This window comes from Macrotis lagotis, chromosome 1 (genome assembly GCF_037893015.1).
Source record: "Macrotis lagotis isolate mMagLag1 chromosome 1, bilby.v1.9.chrom.fasta, whole genome shotgun sequence".
NCBI classification, from domain to species: Eukaryota; Metazoa; Chordata; class Mammalia; order Peramelemorphia; family Peramelidae; genus Macrotis; species Macrotis lagotis.
In genome coordinates, this window is record NC_133658.1 from 44905627 (window position 1) to 44925977 (window position 20351).

Consider the following 20351-nt stretch of genomic DNA (forward strand, 5'->3'; position numbering starts at 1 on the left):
TCACGTCGCGCACGGGCCCGTCCGCACCCCCGTCCCTCTGCGCCCACAGAGCCGTCCCCATCCCCCCAGCCGCGGAGTCCGAGAGGGCCCCGCCCCGCCGGCCCCGCCCTTCGGAGGCCCCGCCCCTGGAGACTGCCGCCGGAAGTCCCGCCCCCGCCGCAGTTGCTAGGCTCCGTCGGTCGGAAGTCCCGCCTCTCGTGCCGCTGCCGTCACCTCCTCCTCCTCCTGCGTCGCCGCCGCCACTGTTGTTGTTGTCGTCGAGGCCGGGCCCGTCCGGTCGCAGTCGCGGCTCCCAGAGCCGGCTCGTCCCTCCGCCGCCGCCATGAAGTGGATGTTCAAGGAGGACCACTCGCTGGGTAGGGGCAGGGGCCGGGGCCGGGGCCGGGGCCGGGGCAGGGACCGGGGCAGGGGCCGGGGCGGGGCCGGGCCCGGGGGGGGGGGGGGCGCCGGCTCGGCTCGGCCTCCGGCTGCCCCCGGCCGCGCCCGCACTGTGGGAGCCCGCACTGTCGGAGCCCGCACTGTGGGAGCCCGCACTGTGGGAGCCCCGCACTGTGGGAGCCCCGCACTGTGGGAGCCCGGACTGTGGGAGCCCGCACTGAGGCAGCCCGCACTGTCGGAACCCGCACTGTCGGAACCCGCACTGTCGGAGCCCCGCACTGTCGGAACCCGCACTGTGGGAGCCCCGCACTGTGGGAGCCCCGCACTGTGGGAGCCCCGCACTGTCGGAACCCGCACTGTCGGAGCCCGCACGGTGTGAGCCCGCACTCTCTCCCCCGCAGAACACCGATGCGTGGAGTCCGCCAAGATCCGAGCCAAGTACCCCGACCGCGTCCCGGTGAGTAGGGGGGCCCGCAGGGGCTGGGGGGACAGGGGAGGGCCGGATGCGGAGGGGGCGCCCCGAGCCGCCCGCCCTGAGCCGCCGCCCGCCCGCCCCCAGGTGATCGTGGAAAAAGTGTCCGGCTCCCAGATCGTGGACATCGACAAGCGGAAGTACCTGGTGCCCTCGGACATCACGGTGGCCCAGTTCATGTGGATCATCAGGAAAAGGATCCAGCTGCCCTCGGAGAAAGCCATCTTCCTCTTCGTGGACAAGACCGTCCCGCAGTCCAGGTGAGGCCGGCCCCGAGGCCCCACAGCTTCCCGGCGCTTCCCTTCTCCGGGGGTTGTGATTGAAACGAGGAACGAGTGGAAGGAAGGGGAGGATGCCCCGCATCCCGGGCTGGAGGCGGCTCTCCTTGCCGGTCCCAGGCCTGGACCAGGCTCCGGGTTGGCCGAGTGTGCAGAGCTTTCCCATGCCATTTCCGAGGGCTGGCTCCCCGTGAAGGGCTGGGAGGATCATCAGGTGCCTCCGGCTCACTTCTCGCCTTGGTGCTCTAGCTTCTCTGACTTAAATTGATTACTCTCAGGTTTATGCTTAGCTTCTTGTACTTTGTTGCCGACTAAAAGGGGGTTCCTGGCCTTATCTAACATAAAGGACCCGAAGAAAGTCCAGCCTGGCTTAGGCTCAATCTGTTCTTCAGAAAGACTGTTTGAGGGGCAGCTAGGTGGTGCAGTGGATAGAGCACCGGCCCTGGAGTCCGGAGTCCCTGGGTTCAAATCCGGTCTCGGACACTTAATAATGACCTAGCTGTGTGGCCTTGGGCAAGCCACTTAACCCCATTGCCCAGCAAAAACCTAAAAAAGATAAAAAAAGAATATTTGTAAACAAATACTTAACCCTATGTGGTCTCAATGCTCTAGATTTGGAAATCTTTGAGGCTTCGGAGGAGGGGCCTAAGCCAAACATTCCTTATTTCAAAAGTAAACAGCTGGGTTTTTTTTGTTTTTTTTTTTAGGGAGGGTGGGGTTGTTATTTCCTTCTCCCTTGTCTCTTCTATTGTATTCCCTTCCTGGTGCAGAGCAGAAACAAATAAGTAAGATCTTGGTCTTAGGGGTGATTCCTGCCTGAAAAGGAAAAAGCCACACGATGTACCTCTGAGGTTCTTGGGCTAGCCGCAGCTGTCTTTGAGGAAGTTTTAGTGCTATTAGGGACAAACGCACTTCGGTGTCATCTCTTCTGGTGTTTGCAAGCTGCAGGCACACTTATCCTTTCTTAAGGGTATGGAATCATCCTGTGGATAAGAGGGAGGACTTTATTTCCTGCCATCTGAAACTCTAGCATTGATTTTAGGTTCCATATTGTTTCATCTTAGAATGTATTGATGGTTAGATATTTTCCCCTCTTCATTCTGAACCTTGAAGAAAATGAAAGCAACATTTGATGAGACCACTTCACTGTAGTGATTGCTGCACTTCAGGATGTCAGAAAGGCTGTAAACTACTCTTTTCATTTGTGAGCTGATATAAATAGGAGAGCTGCCAAGTGATTTTTATCCTACAGGACTTCCTTCCAAAGGGAGGCTCCACATACATTCAGTGACCTACCTCAGCATTTTATAAAATGGTCAGCCAGGGATTTAGAATCTGGGTTTGCTTCCATAATATTGTATGAAGAAACCTCAGGGAGAGATAGATGCCTACTGAGTAATTCTGAGATTAACTACCTGTTTCAACATCTTAGCCTTGATTAATGGCTCTGAAACAGCTGTGTGTCTTTGGGGTTGCACTTATTAAAATAAGCTTATTAACAAATAGAAGGCAACAAATCTGTAACCACAGATTCAGACCCAGTGTAATGACAAATACAAATTCAAGTAAAGCCAATGGAGTTCTGTCAAAGAGGAGCTCCCTTTTCTTTCCATACAAATTTGTTTCCCAACTTCAGTTTCTAGCAACTCCACCAAATAAGGTTTTGTTGATACCACCTCCTCCGGGTGCTTCCAGGCACCCCTGTGTCAGTGTGAACAGTTCAGATGCTGCAACAGCAATTGACTCCATTGAGCATTTCTATATTCCCTTTAAATTGTAATTACTTTAAGAAGGGTTATCCCAATTGCTTGTTTTTGGAGATCTGTGTTAATCGGAAAACCAAATCAAACCCGAAAAGGAATGTTGTGAGAAAGCAGTAAAAATCAGTCAGAACATCAAGACATAGCATGTTTATCTTCTAGTTGTTTTTTTATTTTATGTTACTGTTTATGAGATTGTTTTAGGTCTGCTGAGCTTTTTAGAGGAAAGATGGTAGTTGAAATTTAGATGGTTATGCAAAGATCCATTCATCAGTTAGTAATGTATTCAGATGAACATTTTTGATTCTTACTGGGTGAATCAGAAATTCCTCTTCAAGAAGAGACTTAGTTTGGGAATGGAAGAAGGAAAAGATGATGAATAAAGAAGCAATCATTTGGAATTTCCCCCCTTCTCCCTTCCCCCTTTGTAGTTCCTCTTTTCCTCCTTCCTCACTTGTATTTTTAAGCCTTGGATCTTTATTTTGAATTACTTTATGCTACTCTTCAGGACCATGTAGTAATTTCAGTTCACAGCAACTATACCTTGACAACTGCAGAAAGGAAAGCAGTCAGAGGTCTGGAGGAAGCAGGGAGTGCATTGGTTTAGCCCAATGAGCATTGACACTCTTCCTTTGTTTGTTTGTTTGTTGCTTTTGCAAGGCAAGTGGGGTTAAGTGGTTTGACCAAGGCCACGCAGCTAGGTAGTTATTATTAAGTGTCTGAGGCTGGATTTGAACTCAGGTACCCTGACTCCAGGGCCTGTGTTCTATCCAATGTGCCACCCTGCCTCCCTAGCATTGATACTCTTAATGCATCATTATGGCCTCTGAGCCCCATTTTTGGCATCAAACCTCTTAGAGGTTCTATTGCAATGCAAGTCCTGGGGCCAGCTATCTGGCCATTGCTGAGTTTGGATACCACTGGGGTTATAGATTTATGGTTCGACTAAACTGGGTAATTACTTTGCCCAGTTCTCAGAAAGAAACAAAAGAAAAATCCTAGAACTAAGTTGAGAGATACCATCATCTTCACAGGAATATGTCACATAGAGAACCCATCAAGTCAGATCTACCTCTTGCTCTTTTTCCTTTCTTAAGGTAGTGTGTTGCACCGAGCAAGTGTCAGCAACATTGGAGAATGTTTTCTGAATGAGTTGATTTGTAAGGGCAGGGGGACACCTGTAACGTGCCTATGCCTTTCATAAAAAATCGACAATTTTGTCTTATTGCCAGGCAGCAGGCCAGATATTGTCCTGAGAACAGCAGTCACCCCCCCCCCCCCAGTGGTTTCTGCCCCAATTTCCCAGTCATATAGGCCAGTAGTTTAGTAGTATCGATGAGAAGGAGGTTGTGCAGAGAACTTATAGCACAAGGCCTATCAAGCAGGAGACAGCCAGTGATACTGAGGATCCTCAGAGAACACCAGAGGAGCATACTTTGTGGCAGTGTGGCCAGTTCAGCAAGTAGAGGGCAGAAGAGGCCAGCCTTCCTGGAGGTCATACCAAGAACATCTCAGGCTGGCCTCTCAGCTGAGGCCGCCCACAAGACTTCTCCATCTTTCCTAGGTTTGTGTGCTTATCTTCCTTTTTGATGGAGCAGAGCAATTTCTGTAATTGCTTTTGTGGTTTAGTCTTTTTTCACATCAAGGTTCAGTGGCTCCTTAGGTTTTGATAACAGTTTTCTTGGGATCATTAGATTCTACGGCAACTCTGTTCATTTATTCCTACCTTGCTAGTTCAGGGCTTGTCACTGTCAAGTGTCATCCTTCTTAGGAGGCTGAAGATTTTGGATTCATATTTAAAGTACACCTGTCACTTAAAGTTTCAGTGCAGATTATTGTGACAGAAAAAGACAGTAACAGTGACACTTTAGGTCACTATTCTCGACTGCTTCACCAAGGAGTCAGCTACTTGATGTCTTTTTTTTTTTTCAAGGCAATGGGGTTAAGTGGCTTGCCCAAGGCCACACAGCTAGGTAATTAGTAAGTGTCTGAGGTCCGATTTGAACCCAGGTACTCCTGACTCCAAGGCCAGTGCTCTATTCACTCCGCCACCTAGCCACCCCTTACTAGATGTCTTAATTAACCTATAGAAGGTAAATGGAAAATTTTGGAAAGAATTTTTATAGATTTTATTAGCCATTTTTAGAATATATGAATTAGGCCATTCCCTCTGCAGGGTAGAAGGCAGTCTTCAAAAGGACTTGGGTGAATTACATTTCCTTGCAAAGCCATTAGAATTGATGTGGCTGAGCATTCCCTTGGTCACCATGGCCCACAGGACATTGAGCTCAAAGAAGAGACAGAAGACCTGCCTGAAGCGCAGGTCTGCTTCCCCATTAAAAAGTCAAGACACTGCTTTAGCCCAGTTACTGCAGTTGTCACTGTTGACTCTGGAATTAAATGGACGAGAGAAAAAAAGGCCAAATTTACAACCTGAACTTGAAATAAGCCTGGACTAGCTCCTGAGAGAAGTGAGAACATTGAGCTTTGACCCAGATATTCTGCTATATGCTTATTTTATCTCATTTCACAAAAGATGCTTGTTGATGTCACTGGGACGTTATTTGCAGAGATGACACCAAGAGTTACCAGAGTCATGTTTGGCACTTCTGCTTAGAAAAAAGGCATGGGAGAAAGATGTGATATTAGATAGAAGTGCTCTGATGTCATTCTCATTTTGAAGCACTTTCTCACTGTACCTGCCCTTTTCAGTTTCCCTCTGCTTCTCAGCCCTCATCTCTCCCAAGCTGGTGTGAGTTCTTGACGACCTGAGTTCAAAACCAAATGGGGCTGTTCTGGAGAATCCTTCTTTCTCCCCTGGAACAGCCCCATTTGGTTTTGAACTCAGCTCCTCCTGACTCCAGGGCTGGTGCTCTATCCACTGTCACCTAGCTGCCTCCCCATTTGGTTTTCCATGATGTTAGTTACATAACTGCCATGTATATTTTCATTTTAAAATTCATCTACTCCCACATTTGGATCACTTATCCACTTGTCTAGATTTGAGTGAGGGTTCATGTGTGTTGGTAGCTTTAAAGACAGAAGTGTCCTAACAGAGGAGAATGCTTAGGGAAGTCAGTACCCCTTTTCTTGATTGTAAATGTCTGGAGTTTCTCTTGGGAGTTTCTGACAGCTTTTCTTCATGGATTTAGCAAGTTACTGATGACTTGGGTCATTGAGACATCTGCTATGAACTTCCTGGACTAATGTTATCACAAGATGGCTATCAGACCACAAGTCTCAATCTTGTTTTCATCTTGACCTCAAAACGAAACCACCCTCAACTTAGTCCAGTACATGTTTACTTCTAGCATCACTATCTAGTCATTTCTTAACCTGGAGATTCACAGCACAATCATGTGGTGAGAGTATGTATAGAATTCCAAGTGTTACTAGTGTTACTCTCTTAAGTATATGTACTTCTGTTTCATGGCATAGAAATGGATTTGGTTTCCCATTTTTAACAGTCTGTTTTCAGGCTGAGAGAGAGAGAGACAGCTTTGCCACCCACATGAATTTGGTCTCAGAAATATCTATTTTTGGAGTTTGTGGGAAGGTTGTGTAGGATGCCTCTGGATCTCTGGTACAGTCATTGTATTTGCATCTTACCAGGGAAATCACTTTATCCTGTTTGATAAACAAGAATCTCCATGTGTTGGGTAACTTCCAAAAGACTATACTTACCAAAAACAATTCCTTATACATTCTCTTTATTTTTAAAATCAGATGGGGTTAGCATAATGAGCTCACACCTTTTTTGGTGACAGGTCACTTAGCTATTCTGGGCCTTATCTGTTTAAAAAAAGGGGGATGAGTGAAACCTTTGGGGTTCTTTTCAGTCCTAAATCTATCATTTGCTCTTCTTCATGTGAATTAGAATTCACATGCCCTCAATTTATTTTTTTTTCTTACCTTCTACATTCAAAAGCACCAAAATATTCACTAGTCTCTTCCAATTATGAGGGACAGAACTCCTTCTGGATGATCAGGGTAAAATTCTCTTAAAGTAACAGGTCTTGCCCAGAGCGTCTTAAGTTGGCAGTGAGTCCTAACAGCTTGAATCTGTTTATAGCCATGGAGGAACAGGAAATTACTTTGGTTTTCTTAGAGGATTTTTGGATCCGGTCACTAGCCCCTTTTCCTTTTACAAAGCAGTAAGTACTATGCCCTGAGTCTGAGCTCTTAGCTAGTGGATGACATTTCTTGAAGAGACAGCAATACTCTACCCCTTGCTTCTTTCAACTGAAGTTTTGTTTGGAGAACTTTCCTTGATGTTTTAATTTCATAGCATCTCAGTATTTTCCAATGGAAACTCCTGAATAGCTAATAAAAGATGATTATGGAGTTACATTATCAGATTTAAAAGTTTTCTAGTGAGGAAAAAATAGTGACTTGAATAATACAAATTTTCTAGTAATACACTGAATCTTCTCCTTCCTTAGACCTCTACAAGGAAGTCAGATAATGAAAAACTTTTCATATGAAGAACAAAATCCTTATAAGGAGGAGGGCACAAGACTGCTGTCTCCTAAAAATTAGGACAGAGAATTTTCATTTTTGATGACCTATTTTTCAACCTAATTATGTATTTTAAAGTATACATGCCAATCACAGCTGTGATGCTAATCTTATGTAGGACCTTAATGGTCCAAAGAATTAAGCCTTTCCAAACAAAAGGGGTTTTTATTAATATAATTACCAGAGTGGAGCCACCTTCCACACACTTTGTCCCACTTCTCAGAAGCAACTTCACCAGGGGTGCTAAGCACTGTTAGTGGCAGGCCCAAGGCATAAAAGGGACAAGAAGAAGAATGAGGAAGGGAGAAAAAGAAACAGGTCTAGGCCATCTCTCAAATGACCTCCATGTTTGAGGATGATGCTAGAAGTTCAAGGTTACTTACATCTCTTCAAAGACACAGACCCAGAATATCCATTAGCTGACTGACAGACAGGACTGCTGTGCCAGTGGGATGAGCTTTTTCCTAGAGTTCTGTTAAACTCTTAGATCCCCTATCCATGGTTTGCTACCATTTTTTTTTTTTTTTTTGCATCCATACCAGTGGGTGCAGAGTCAACCAACTTGAGCATGGTTTTTGAGAGGAAGGAGGCTTTGGCTCTCTTTTTGTCTTAGCCAGTGACTCAGCTTATGAATGTCATTCATCTTTTCTGGCAATCCACTTCCTGTCTACAAAAGTAAGATATTCCTGAGCTAGGTAGGTGGCACAGTGGATAGAGCACTGGCCCTGGAGTCAGGAGGACCTGAGTTCACATTTGGCCTCAGACACTTAATAATTGCCTAGCTGTGTGGTCTTGGGCAAGTCACTTAACCCCATTGCTTTAAATAAAATTTAAAAATATATATTAAATAAGATATTCCTATACCCTAAGTATTGGTGAGATCATCCTTTTGTCATAAAATATGGGAATTCCTCAAGTAAAAGGCACAAAAGTGGAAAACAGTGTCATGATTTAGGATAATTACTGGAGTTTCCTTAAATATTCCTATTTTCCCAGCATTTGGTTCTAGTGAGTTGACCCATTTTCTTTGTGTTTTCTGTTTTTCCATTCTAGCCTAACTATGGGACAACTTTATGAGAAGGAAAAAGATGAAGATGGATTCTTGTACGTGGCCTACAGTGGAGAGAATACATTTGGCTTCTGACAGCCAGCACCCAGTGAGGTGCATCTTTCCTGCTTGTGGATCTTGTAAATAGCCAGTCACTTTCAGTTATTACACCAGACCCTCTTCCCATTGACCCGTAGTGCATTTGTAACTGGATTTATTTCTTAATATATTGAAAGGTCTTGTTTTATTAGACTGGTAAATTATCAGAGTTTTATTTTCATTTTCTTTTCTCTGTTGTGCATTGTCCTCATGGCTGCAAGTTCCAGGGGGCTCCGTTCCTCTGGAACTCGTATTTAATGAAGTTATTTCCATATTGAGATGAGGTAGTTGGGGGACTCAAGTGAAAAGGGGGAAGATAACACATTCTTCTGGATTATGTTTGAGGTGTTAGTTGGATAAGTATTAAAAGCATCTAAGTTAAATCCTTAGCAGTCAGGTCACTTGCTTCACTAGATAATTCCAACTGCCAATCATGTTGGACTGAGCTAATCTGTTCTTTCTGAACTCTATTGAGGTGAATAATTAAAATAAAATTTCCTCTCACAAAGGCACTGTAGTGTGACACTTTTCCTTCATTTACCTCTCTTCTGGGCTTTCTCAGTGTAGCTAGTTGTTGCCTATTTGAAAAAGACCTGGTGGGAATGCAGACAATTTGAAGTGAGTGGTTCCTGCTACAGCACCTCATGAAAGGGACAAGTCAGGCCTAACTGCAGAAGCCCAAAGCAAAGATTACATTCTCAGATAGGTGAGGTGCTAAGTGGTAGGGAGAGGGGACAGCATGGTCTCCATTTATTTAGGAAAAATCATGTGTTGCTTAAATAAGAGGCTCTTATTTTTGCCCTTACTTCCTTTTCCCAGGTGCTGATATCTCAATCCTTTCTTCCCAAAAGCAAGATGAAAGACAGGCAGGCCAGTGATTTCATTCCTGCTTTTAGAAAATTATTGCAAACGCCAATGCCTTCCCTTCACACACGAGCTAAGATACTTGTGAGCGAGCTGGTTGCGTCCTCCACTCACAATTAGGGGCCGTAAGCAGCGAGTCACAGGTTGTCACCTGGTTCTTTTAAAAAGCCCCAAATTATACAGGCGACATTATTATTCTGCTTGTTGTGTGTCTACTAAAACTGGAATATTATCCATATCAAGCAGGAGGAGGAACCAGTCTCACTTTGGTGTCTCAGATCTGGCTATTGGAATCAGTATCTCCTTGCTGGTTTTTGGTTGGCAGAGTTAAACTCATAATAGGGAAAGAGATCCAGGGAAGCCCAGGGAGAGCAGGGCAAGAAGGGAACTCTAAAATTGCTGTAAGTCTTAGAGAAATCTAAAAAAAGCAGAGCCTACTGAGAAACCAGCATGATATAGTAGAAACCCTATGAAGACCTCTACCCCTTATTAGCTGTGTGACATTGGACACATGATTTCACCTGAGTCAGTTTCTTCATCTATAAAATGGGAAGACTTTTGTGAGGATGAAATTAGTTGGTGTATGTGGAAGCACTTTAACTGTGAACACAGCTTTCTGAAAAAGGACTTAGGAAATCCGTAGAGGAAAGCTTGGACTTTTAGTCAATGGCTATACCATTTACTTTGCTTTTCTCATCTAACCAATCTTTTGTTTTCTTTTGTTAAAATTAAATGTTTTGTGAAAAACACTATTAAAAATCACTTTAAGTACTTAAAATTGTTAGTAACCATTTCCAGTTAAATTAATTTCAATGAATAAACCATTATAACTTTTTTCCCCATGTCTATTACTATGCACCAATCTTCTCCCTGCCTTAGAAGAGCTCCCCAATAACAAGTATGTATTAGTCTGATAAAGAAGTCAACATATTAGCCATGTCTGAAAGTGTGTGTTTGGTTCTGTACTTCTAGTTCAGGGGTTTGTTCTTAACTTTGAGTCTCAGAAATTTGGGGTTTCCTTTGTTATATACAGTATGTATTTGATCCACAGGAGTCACCAGACTGTCACTGAAGGGGGGTCCAGGACAAAAAGAAAGTTAGGAATTGCTCTAGTTCATTCTTTCTTCCAAGGAGTGAAAGGTTAGGTCAGAGTTCTGATTGGTCTTCATTTTCCTTCCTAGGAAATAGCTAAATGAGGACAGAGTGACTAGGAGATAGGCTGAAGGCCACTAAACAAAATCCAATTTAAATAGTTTTACCATGAAAGGCCAAATGAAACCAAGAAAAAAACTTATTTGTAAATGTCCCATCTTTTAAAACATACTAATAATAGCTGACATTTATGGTGCTTTAAGGCTGATTAAGACCCATGGCCTATATGATCTTACTTTCAATTTTATAGATATTAAGACAGGTTCAGAAATTAGACATCAACATACAAGGATCACCCTCCTCACATTCTCCAATTCCAGTATATGTTCCTTGAAATAGCAGATTTGGCCTTTCTAGCCTCAGTGCCTTGCAAATGATGCCTGCCTCTAGCAAGTCTCACATGTCTTTTAAGTTCTGCGGTCTTCCTTCTGCCACCCTTGGAATCCTTTTCTGGCATCCATTTGGGACTTCAAATGTAACCCACTAAGAACTAAACCATTTTGGTTGTAATTCAATAGCAGGCAGACCATAGCTATAGAGGATGATGGGAGCATTCAAGGTAAGGTTAGAAGATGGACTGAACATGGGAAGGGGAAAGCGAACTCAATTGACAGGCAGGTGATGGTCTAAAATTTTAATTTCTTTCATCAAATTTTCTGCTCTCAACTGTTGAGACCAGGCTGTTGAGGCATCCAAGTGGGAGAATGGGGCCCATGAAAACTTCTTTGAGCTACAACTCTGCCTTCTCCAATTCACTTAAGTCTTTAAGTCGAATTATTGTGGGTCACTATAAGGCTTATAAAACAAAGAACCAGGCTATCGATCACTTCCATCAACTAGAGGTCTAGAAACCTGAATTAGAGGGCTTCTAAATCCGAAGTTGATGGTTATTCTTTCATAAATTTCTGACATCAAAACATCTTAAACATGTAAATTTAAAAAATAATCCTGAATTTACTTTTTTTTTTAAATGAAACCTCCTTTTTCTGCCATAAAAATCATGGGGATCAGAGATGGTAAATGAGAGACTCTGCTGTTGGCACTTGTGAGAGAACATAACGGTGAGCAGGAGCCATAGCAGCTTGGAACCAGCAGGAATTGGGGCTTGGAGGCCTGGCATGACCTCAACAAATGCATCTGATACCACATTACCCACAGGCCTGGCTCTGTCCTCCACTCTGTGCCTTGAAGGCCTAAAGCCAGGGGTTGATGGGGATCAACATCAACAACCAAAAAAAGTACAAAGGGAGAGTATAAGATGAAGAGATGCATTGACACATAAGAGGTCAGAAGTCTTAAAAACTGCAGACAGGACTGATAGAGCCAAAAGCTGGTAAGAAGCCAGGAAACATGTTGCCCAGTTAACAATCATTCCAAGAAAATTCCCTTTTCTACTGCCCAGTTTAACAAGTCTAGTTTCCTAGAGGTTATTCCTATTTACCTGGGATGATTAGGTGCTGTGGTCAACTTCCTGTCCAAAGTCATCTGGTACAGAGAAGTCTTTTTGTGGGATGGAGATAGAAAGTTGGGAATGGTAAGTGTTGGCTAATCCTGACCTGTTCTCTAGGTCATTGCCATTAGCATAGTGGATCTTTGCTCCTCTCCCCAAAGTAGCATAGCCAAGTTCCAATAAACTTTCCATTTTTCTGTGCTACTTAGCAAAGGCATTATTCACTGTGTCCATTGCGTGCTCCTCTTTTTGAGAGCCAGTTCACAGATGTGTGCTTGAGGCCCAAATGTAGTGGCTAGTACCCCAAGCTCAAGTCACTTTCTGTGGATTCCCTCAAATGGAAAACCCACCAGTGTGCCGAGCCCCTTTCCTGCATCTCAGAGACTGGTTATCTTGCCAGCTTGCACAGATTGACCTATCAACTCTGTATGAACAACTCACATCTACATAGGCAGCCTTAATCTCACTTCTGAGTTCCAGTCTTTGATCTCCAGCAACCCACTGAATGTTTTTTTTTTTTTTTTTAACTAGAGCTGGTACTTGGCCATACAGCTTTACTAAGAAAATGGGAGTTTGTTGTATCTCAGAAGCCCTGAAATAGGAGGAAAATTCCCTTGGTGACCGTAGAATTCAGCCAATCTAGAGAGATCCATCATATGCCTATTGCGTACCAGATGCTGTGGTAGACTAAGGATACAAAAACATGATGGCCCTGCCCCCAAGCAGCATATGTATTCTACTGAGGAGTTCCAAGTTCCCAAGTAAATAAAAACTATGTACAATATAAAACACTGATTTTGGTAGGGCTGGGATGGGACACTAAGAACCAAGGGGAATCAGGGAAAGGTCTCACTTGTCCTAGGCTGTGTGGTCTAATAGCTGGAGTTGAAGAGGGAAAACACTGATGGCATGGGAAAATGGAAGAAAAAACAGCCAGTGAGTCATTTTTCTGGAGTGTGGAGTGCATGAGGGAAATGAATGTAATTAGCCTGGAAAGATGGGCTGGAGCCAAAAGGCAATGCGCTTTAAATGTCAGGCATTTGTATTTTATTTACCGAGGCTCGGGCAGGGGGACAGCATGGTCAGAACTGTGTTTTAGGAATTTGGCAATGCTCTGGAGAATGGGTGACAGAGGAGAGGGCAGATTCAGGGAAATCTAGTGGGAGCTAGTCAAGTTTAATTCGGGCAAGTGGTGAGGCAGACCTGAAGGAGGGTAATGTTCCTGGCTGTGGAAAGGGATGATGATGATGTGGAGGTGACAATGAAACTTGGTAATTAAAGTAGAGAAAGGCAGAGTGGAGAATTGAAAATGCATCCCAGGTTGTTAAAAGGAGCAATGGCTATCTTTGACAAAAACAGCAAGTTTGGAGGAGGGATTAGTTTTGGGAAAAGGATGAGATGTGTTTTGAACACGAGTTTGAGATACCTGTGGGTATAAATGTCCAGCTGGAGATTTAAGACTGAAACTCAGAAGTGAGATTCAGACTGTATATGTAGATCTGAGTATTCAGATGACAGGTCAACCTGTGCAAGCAGGTAAAATAACCAAAAAAGAATGGAGAGAATAGGGTCTAGGAGATATAAGGGGAACTCTGAAGACAGCAGATCATCCTGGTGAAAGCAATGAATCTGAAATCTCCTCCAGTTATCCTTAGTTTTTTTTCTCCCCCAGACTGTATATTACTGCTTGCTTTAAGTGTCTGCGACCAGATTTGAACCCAGGTACTACTGACTCCAAGGCCGGTGCTTTATCCACTATGCCCCCCCCCCCCCCCCCGCCGCCCCGTATTACTGCTTTTTAAAGAGAAAATTCAGAATGTGAAAATCAGAATATTCTCAGTCTGGCGATTTTTTCTTTATAGGTTCTATGGAATTGATAAGTATTGAAGATTTGCTAGCACAACCAAATTTTGGATTCATTATTTCAGGCTTACTGAGAAGCCTCCCATTTGGACTGTGATATAAAGGTTTAGGGAGCCTTAGGCTTTGGTTGCTTTGTCTCGGTGTTGGAGTAAGGCATTTTCCTCTGGTTTAACAGCCATGCCTTTCCTGTCTGGAAGGGGAACAGTTCTGTTTTAGAAGAGGCACAAAAGACAACCAAGAGAAGGACGGTAACTGTTGAAATACCCACATTGTTCCAAGTTGTCTCGCCAGAGTCAGAGAGGAAATTGGTATAAAGACTAGAAAACTTTGGCTAAGGTTTGTTCAGCACATTATTTTTCATCCACAAATTGGTCCTAGGGCCTGAGAAGAGGCAATTTTCCATAGAAACAGACATTACCAAATCCACTGTTGCCAGGGCAGTCTGTGCCAGGGATTGATCATTTTCTTCCACACGAGCCTCTCTCTCTTTCCCAGACTATTAGCTAATGCTTGGCACTGCTACTTCAAAATGAAGCACTTAATATAGTTACCTACAGTTCCCGTTATAATTTATGCCCAAGGGCCATACAAAGAACACATTAAAATATAATGCAAATTATTTCAATCAAAGCAAAACTTTAAAACAAACACTGCTTATGTTAGGAGTGGGATTAGAATCCACTAATGAAGTATAGAATGCCAAGAGCTGAAGCAACATTAAACCTACCTTTCCCCAAGCCAATGGAGTGTAATTATAAGTAAAGCTATCTAAAGCTGCCTTAATATACTTTCAGGGGTCCAGTTCCCTAGGCTCCAGGACAGGACAAGTTGGAAGATTATCTTTTTTGGAAAAGGTCATTTTAAAATTGGAAATAATCTTCAACAATCTGTAAATGTTGAAAGAAATACATGCTATTCAGATTGAGGCTCAACTTTATGAAGGGATCTCCTTTCTAAGACAGCTAATAATCACTCTGGAGTTGCCTGCTTGCCTGGGGGGGGAAGGGGAGGTATTCCTTGTATGACTGGACTCCAATTTCCCTGATGATATTTGTTTCATTCTACACAAAACCAGGCTTTGCTAGGATCTGATTAATCCATAGGCAATCTGGATGAGGTGACTTAGCCAGGGTCACATCATTTGCTGGCCTCACCTTCCAGGGGACATGGTCCTCTTAGAGAATAATAACAGATTAAAGGGATGGAAGCCACAAATCAGTACCAATAAAACACATTGTTTTTGAAGGGGGAAGGATATTGTCTAAGACCTCATCATAACAAGCAACAGATACTAAGGACAGTCATTTGAAAAAACACATCCCATCAAGATGGCATTTTACTACAGAACTTTATTCCAGTTAGTTCTCACTGGGTCTATTCCAGAATGAACATCTGCATAGGCTAAATGTTTTAAGATCCTTTGGCAAAAGGTTTGCTTTTTCTTAGCTAGGAAAAGTTGAGATTTGTCCAATATGTGTGAGTGGAGCAAAGGCTGGAAAGCACCCCGTCTCATAGGTCTGTGCAGATTGTCTTCTCATTCAAACTGCTGGTAATCTGGTGGATTTCTGAGCCAGGAGCCAAAAGCTTGCTTCTGAAGGGTCTTCCAGGCTTCTTGGTAGCTGGCTGCAGCCTCCTTATATTCCCAGTACGTTCTCAGCTTCCTGACCCTAATGCAAAAACATATCCACACATAAAGGTGGTTCCTGAATATCAGCCAATACAACTGGCCTAAAAGAACTGGACCATCACAGCAACTCTCCCTGATATATTTTTTTTAGTTGTTTTTTTTTTTGCAAGGCAATGGGGTTAAATGGCTTGCCCAAGGCCACACAGCTAGGTAATTATTAAGTGTCTGAAGTCGGAGTTGAACCCAGGTACTCCTGACTCCAGGGCCAGTGCTCTATCCACTGCACCACCTAGCCGCCCCTTCTCTCCCTGACATTAATGGAAGTTTCCTGAGAAGCCCTTCAGATGCTTTTGGCTTATCAAGATGCAGACTCTGCTGTAGTAAAATAAATACAATAGCTGTGCCTATTTCTTGACCGAGTTTTCTCAATATGATTTATGTTCTGGTCCAGGTGACAGGGTCCATAGCTCTCCTTGTTTGTGTATTGCTGACAAAGGGCAGACAGTAGGACTTTTATCAGACACAAGTAGCCCTCCCAATAGGGCTGATAGCTCTCTACTCTTTTTGGGGACACTGATTTTTGCAAAGGGGCTGTCACTCTGAAGCACATTCAGGATGCTTAGGTGCAGTGAAATGCTTTTAATTTTTTCTCGTCTGCCTGAATATCTCACCCTCATAGGGAGTGGCTCCCTGGACCAGTTTCCTCAGTTGTAAGATGATGGTTTTGGTTTAAGAGGATGATTTCCAAAGTCCCAACTCTAATTTATTATAATTGTTTATTAATGTTCTTTGTCAACCCTAAATTTGACCCAGTTGCTTTCTACATAAAGTGATTTGCTAAGACACTCCCCATAGCAGAAACCTTTTACTTTCAAGCATCTAACTCAGTAATTCTATTAACCCTCTACTGTCCTTGGCAATCAAGATACACCGTTGGCATCTTCAGGCTGGAAAGCACTGTCTCCAGTGATATGGGGGAAAGGCCCTCTATAGCTTAAGGTTGTGTTTAAAAGGAACATGGCCTTGATGCAGCCAATTCTCCCATACAAAAAATACAGGTATCTTAAGAAGCACATGCCACCTGGTAGCAGGTGCCAACAACATGCAGCTTGATCTCTTTAGACAACACCTTTTTGGTGATGGTTCAGCTTCCTGTTGTCTTGACCCAGAAGTTGTAGTAGGTTCTTTGTGCTTCTCCTGTCACTGATGGGAATGAAAAATGAGGGGGTGGTGGTGGTGGGAGGGGGTTCCTTAAAGAAAATCTTAAATGCCAGACTACTCTGAAAATGTATTTCCACAGTGTCATTTGACTAAGGTTCAGTAAAACTAATCAGTGACAGTCTTAGCCAAAATTCTAATCCTGGCTCTGCTTGCACCTTACTGCATGATCCCCCCACTCCCACCCTGGGTCTTAAGAATCAGCAGGCACTTCTACTCCACTGCCCTCACATCAGTCAAATGAAATATCTTCTAAGAAAGACTTGAAGGAAAAAGGGATTAAAAAAACCCAACCCTGCCTGCTAGGAAGCTCTGCAGGAGGCTCTCAAGCACGCATCTTCCTAGAAACAAACTTTTAAGTCTTAACATCCCGACAAAAGGTTCTTTTAAGAGTGACAAGGGATGGGTTACCTGAGAGATTCAGGCCGTTTGTTCTCAGAAATACTGCTCACCAGATTCTGGAACAAGGTGAAGAGTTCCACCTTACAGACTTTGGATCTGTTCAAGAGAAGGAAGAAGTCAATACCTAGTCACTGAATGTGAGCATGTGTGAGGGACAGCAGAGGACACAAGATTCATTCCTCCTTTGGGGACTGTGGCTTCCTCCTTTGTACCAAAGGCTTCCATTTATATGTGAACCTCTAGGACAGCATATAGACAGAGCTCTCTGCAAAGAGCATTGCTGTCTAGGCTAGTGAAGGAGAGGCATCTGGGCAGTCTGTGGAGGAAGGAAAGGATCTCATGGGGGGCAGAGGGGGGAGGACAGGAGGCAGATTTCAGGTATGAAGAGTAGAGGGCATTAGCAAAAAACACAGGAGAGGAATGAGCATGGCCTGTGTGGCAGAAGGCCAGGCTTTCTCTAGAGGGGCCTGGCACAGGATGTGGCATTGTGGTTGCCTGTGCCCCTGCCCCTCAAACAGCTGGTCTGGGTCAGGAAATATAGCTCCCTAGTCAGGAAAGCTTAATCAGATGAAAAAGTCCACTGATTATTTAGCATGGTAAATGCCATCACTGACTCAATGTTACACTTGGGAGAGAAAATGGGAACATGGGGGAAGTGGGAAGTTTAGTTTCCAAGATCCATTCAGCCCCGGTTCACCCGAGCTGAAAAGTCTGCCAAGGCCGGGGTGCTAATGGAACCCTAGATATTTAGATTCTAGCATGCAACTTCATCTTTAGTCACGAGAGTTCAGAATGAAGGCTTTTTTTCCTTATTGGGTGAATTCTGTTATAAACCAATGTCAAAAAGAACATGTAGGGGCAGCTGGGTGGCACAGTGGATAGAGCACCAGCCCTGGAGTCAGGAAGACCAGAGTTCAGATCCAGCCCCAGGCACTTAACTGCCTAGCTGTGTGACCTTGGGCAAGTCACGTAACCCCATTGCCTTAAATAAATAAAAATTTAAAAAAAAAGCATATGTGAGTCCTTATATCTGACAGAGGCTTCATTCCTGCTCAGGCTATTGTGATTGACTCAGATGTATCCCTGTGGGCAGGGACAGGCTGCACCTGTCTCTCTCTCAGTATATAGATACCCATCTCCTTATTGAATGTTTGTTTTCATATCCTTACAGAATGTTTATTTGTATTTAGTAAAAGGATAATATTACATTAATATTTGCCTCATTGATCCAGTCTGTACTTGGCCCCACACTGCAATTAAACTGCTGGAGTGGTGACAAATAGGGATACAAAGCAAGAAGTAATCTGGGCAGGTGACAACCTGGCTACCCAAAAAGACAAAACACCAGTTACTTCTGTACCTTTTCAGCCTCTAGTCCATGCACCCAGAACAGCTGCTGAATCAGCCTTCAGGGCCAGGGGGTGAGATGGATTCTGCCTTGGCTGAGGCCTTTTAAACCCTGACAGTTGGATGAGGATTGGGCTCTTAACCTGGGACCCATGAACTTGGTTTTTAAAAGATTTTGGCAACTATTTCAATAGAATTGATTTCTCGTGTATTTTATTTCAAGCATTCTGAAAAGGGGTCCAGAACAAAAAAGGCCGAGTTTGAAAGAGGAAAAAGGAAACAACAACAACAACAACAACAATAATAATAATAATTGTCATCATCATCATCATCATCATCATCATCATCACCACCGCCTTAAAGATGCAGGATGGATTTATGAAGAATGAATTTCTCCAAGGTGGCTATTAAGCATGTCTGGAAGGAGGACAACAATAATGTTGTATGGATTCAAAGAATTATTATGATGAGTCCATGAAATAAGAACATGAAACCACTGATGAGCCTAGAAAAGCCCATTTCCTAAACACCAATGAATATTCCAAGAACAGCCTTAGAAGTTAGTCCAGCTTAGTGAATTATTTCTCCTTCAGACTATTCAAGGCCTTTCCTCAAATAGAGTTGGGTCAAGATGTAATAGCCTAAATACTTCGTAAGAATAGCATCTACTGGAGCAACTAGGTGGCGCAGTGGATACAGCATGCTGGAATCAGGAGAAACTGAGTTCAAATCCACTGTAAGATACTTAATAATTACCTAGCTGTGTGACCTTAGACAAGTCACTTAACCCCATTACCCCGCCCCTCCTAAAAGATCAGCATTTCCCATGAAGAAACAGAAGCATCTAACCAATTTCTAACTTGGTGATCCTTTAAGAAGTGGGCTAGTGTCACAAAACTCCTCCCAAAACTCAACTGCCTACTTGACCATCACTTCTCTTTAACAGCTCAATCAAACCCTATGAATGTATGAAGTATCTGACTCTTAATTTGTTTTGCTTTTCTAGAACCTTATTTTCAGAAAAGATTATTGAGGAATATATAAGAAAAAAGGGGGTGGGGATCTATAAAACACGGGGAAAAAAGTCTTCCTTCTTTTCCCTGCCCTCAGTAGATTATTTATTCAGTAGATTCTGCTTTTTTTAATGACAAACATTTCCCAATATATGTTCCACTAATTCATACCCCTCCCGATGATATCAACAACCAAAAATTAAGCAAAACCAACCAATATAGCAATCACATCTGACTTCATATGCAATCTTGATCCCCAGAATCCCCCCTTTCTCTACCAAGATGGTGTATTGCCATTTGTCCTCCAGGGCCAAGAGTAGTCACTGCCTTTAATCTGAATTTTGCTGTCTATTAATGTTGTTTATATTTATATTTCTGTAGTTAATGTTGTTCTGGTTCTGCAGTCTTTGGTTTGTATCAATTAATAAATTTTCCATGTAGGCCTTAATTCCCTATATTTGTCACATTTCAAATGATATCATAATTTATTCATCTGTTCTCCAGCTGATGAAAATCCTATTTCCATTGGGGGAGGGGGTGTTTCAGAAAGAATACTGCCATGATTATTTTGGCATGTATGGAACTTTCTGACTTTAAGGCTATGTAGCCTTCAGTTGGCTCACTGGATCAAAGGACATGAACAGTTTGGTGAGATTTCTGGCATAATTACAATTTTCCAACAGAGTTAGATCAATTCACAGCTCCACCAAGAGCTTATGTTATCTCTATGTCCTAATACGTTTCACATTTTCTATGTTCTGTTAGATGTGATGTCCACTAGGGACAGCACCTGATTTAGAGTTTGCCAAACACACTGGGTTAGCAGTGAAAAATAAAGAGAAATAACTCAATATTGTGTAGA

The 20351-nt window shown here is 43.3% G+C and overlaps 2 protein-coding genes across 8 annotated transcripts in view; one reads left to right on the top strand and one right to left on the bottom strand.

Moving 5' to 3' along the window:
* The first annotated feature begins 236 nt into the window (after nucleotides 1-236).
* GABARAPL2 (GABA type A receptor associated protein like 2) lies at nucleotides 237-10253 on the top strand. Its single transcript, XM_074199708.1, has 4 exons — nucleotides 237-356; nucleotides 780-835; nucleotides 938-1110; nucleotides 8460-10253. Exons 1-4 carry the CDS (start codon nucleotides 323-325, stop codon nucleotides 8548-8550), a joined length of 354 nt encoding a protein of 117 aa, XP_074055809.1. The 5' UTR covers nucleotides 237-322; the 3' UTR covers nucleotides 8551-10253.
* Nucleotides 10254-15184: 4931 nt separating this feature from the next.
* ADAT1 (adenosine deaminase tRNA specific 1) overlaps nucleotides 15185-20351 on the bottom strand; it is a 31759-nt gene continuing 26592 nt past the window's right edge. For 6 of the 7 annotated variants that reach the window (XM_074199771.1, XM_074199751.1, XM_074199742.1 and 3 more), the window contains 2 exons: nucleotides 17139-17225; nucleotides 15186-15549 (listed from right to left, as the gene is read on the bottom strand). In XM_074199771.1, the coding sequence (XP_074055872.1) occupies nucleotides 15417-15549; nucleotides 17139-17225 (220 nt within the window). In that variant the 3' untranslated portion in view covers nucleotides 15186-15416. Of the gene's footprint in view, nucleotides 15550-17138; nucleotides 17226-20351 lie in introns of all 7 variants that reach the window. The other variant, XM_074199733.1, reaches the window with a different exon arrangement.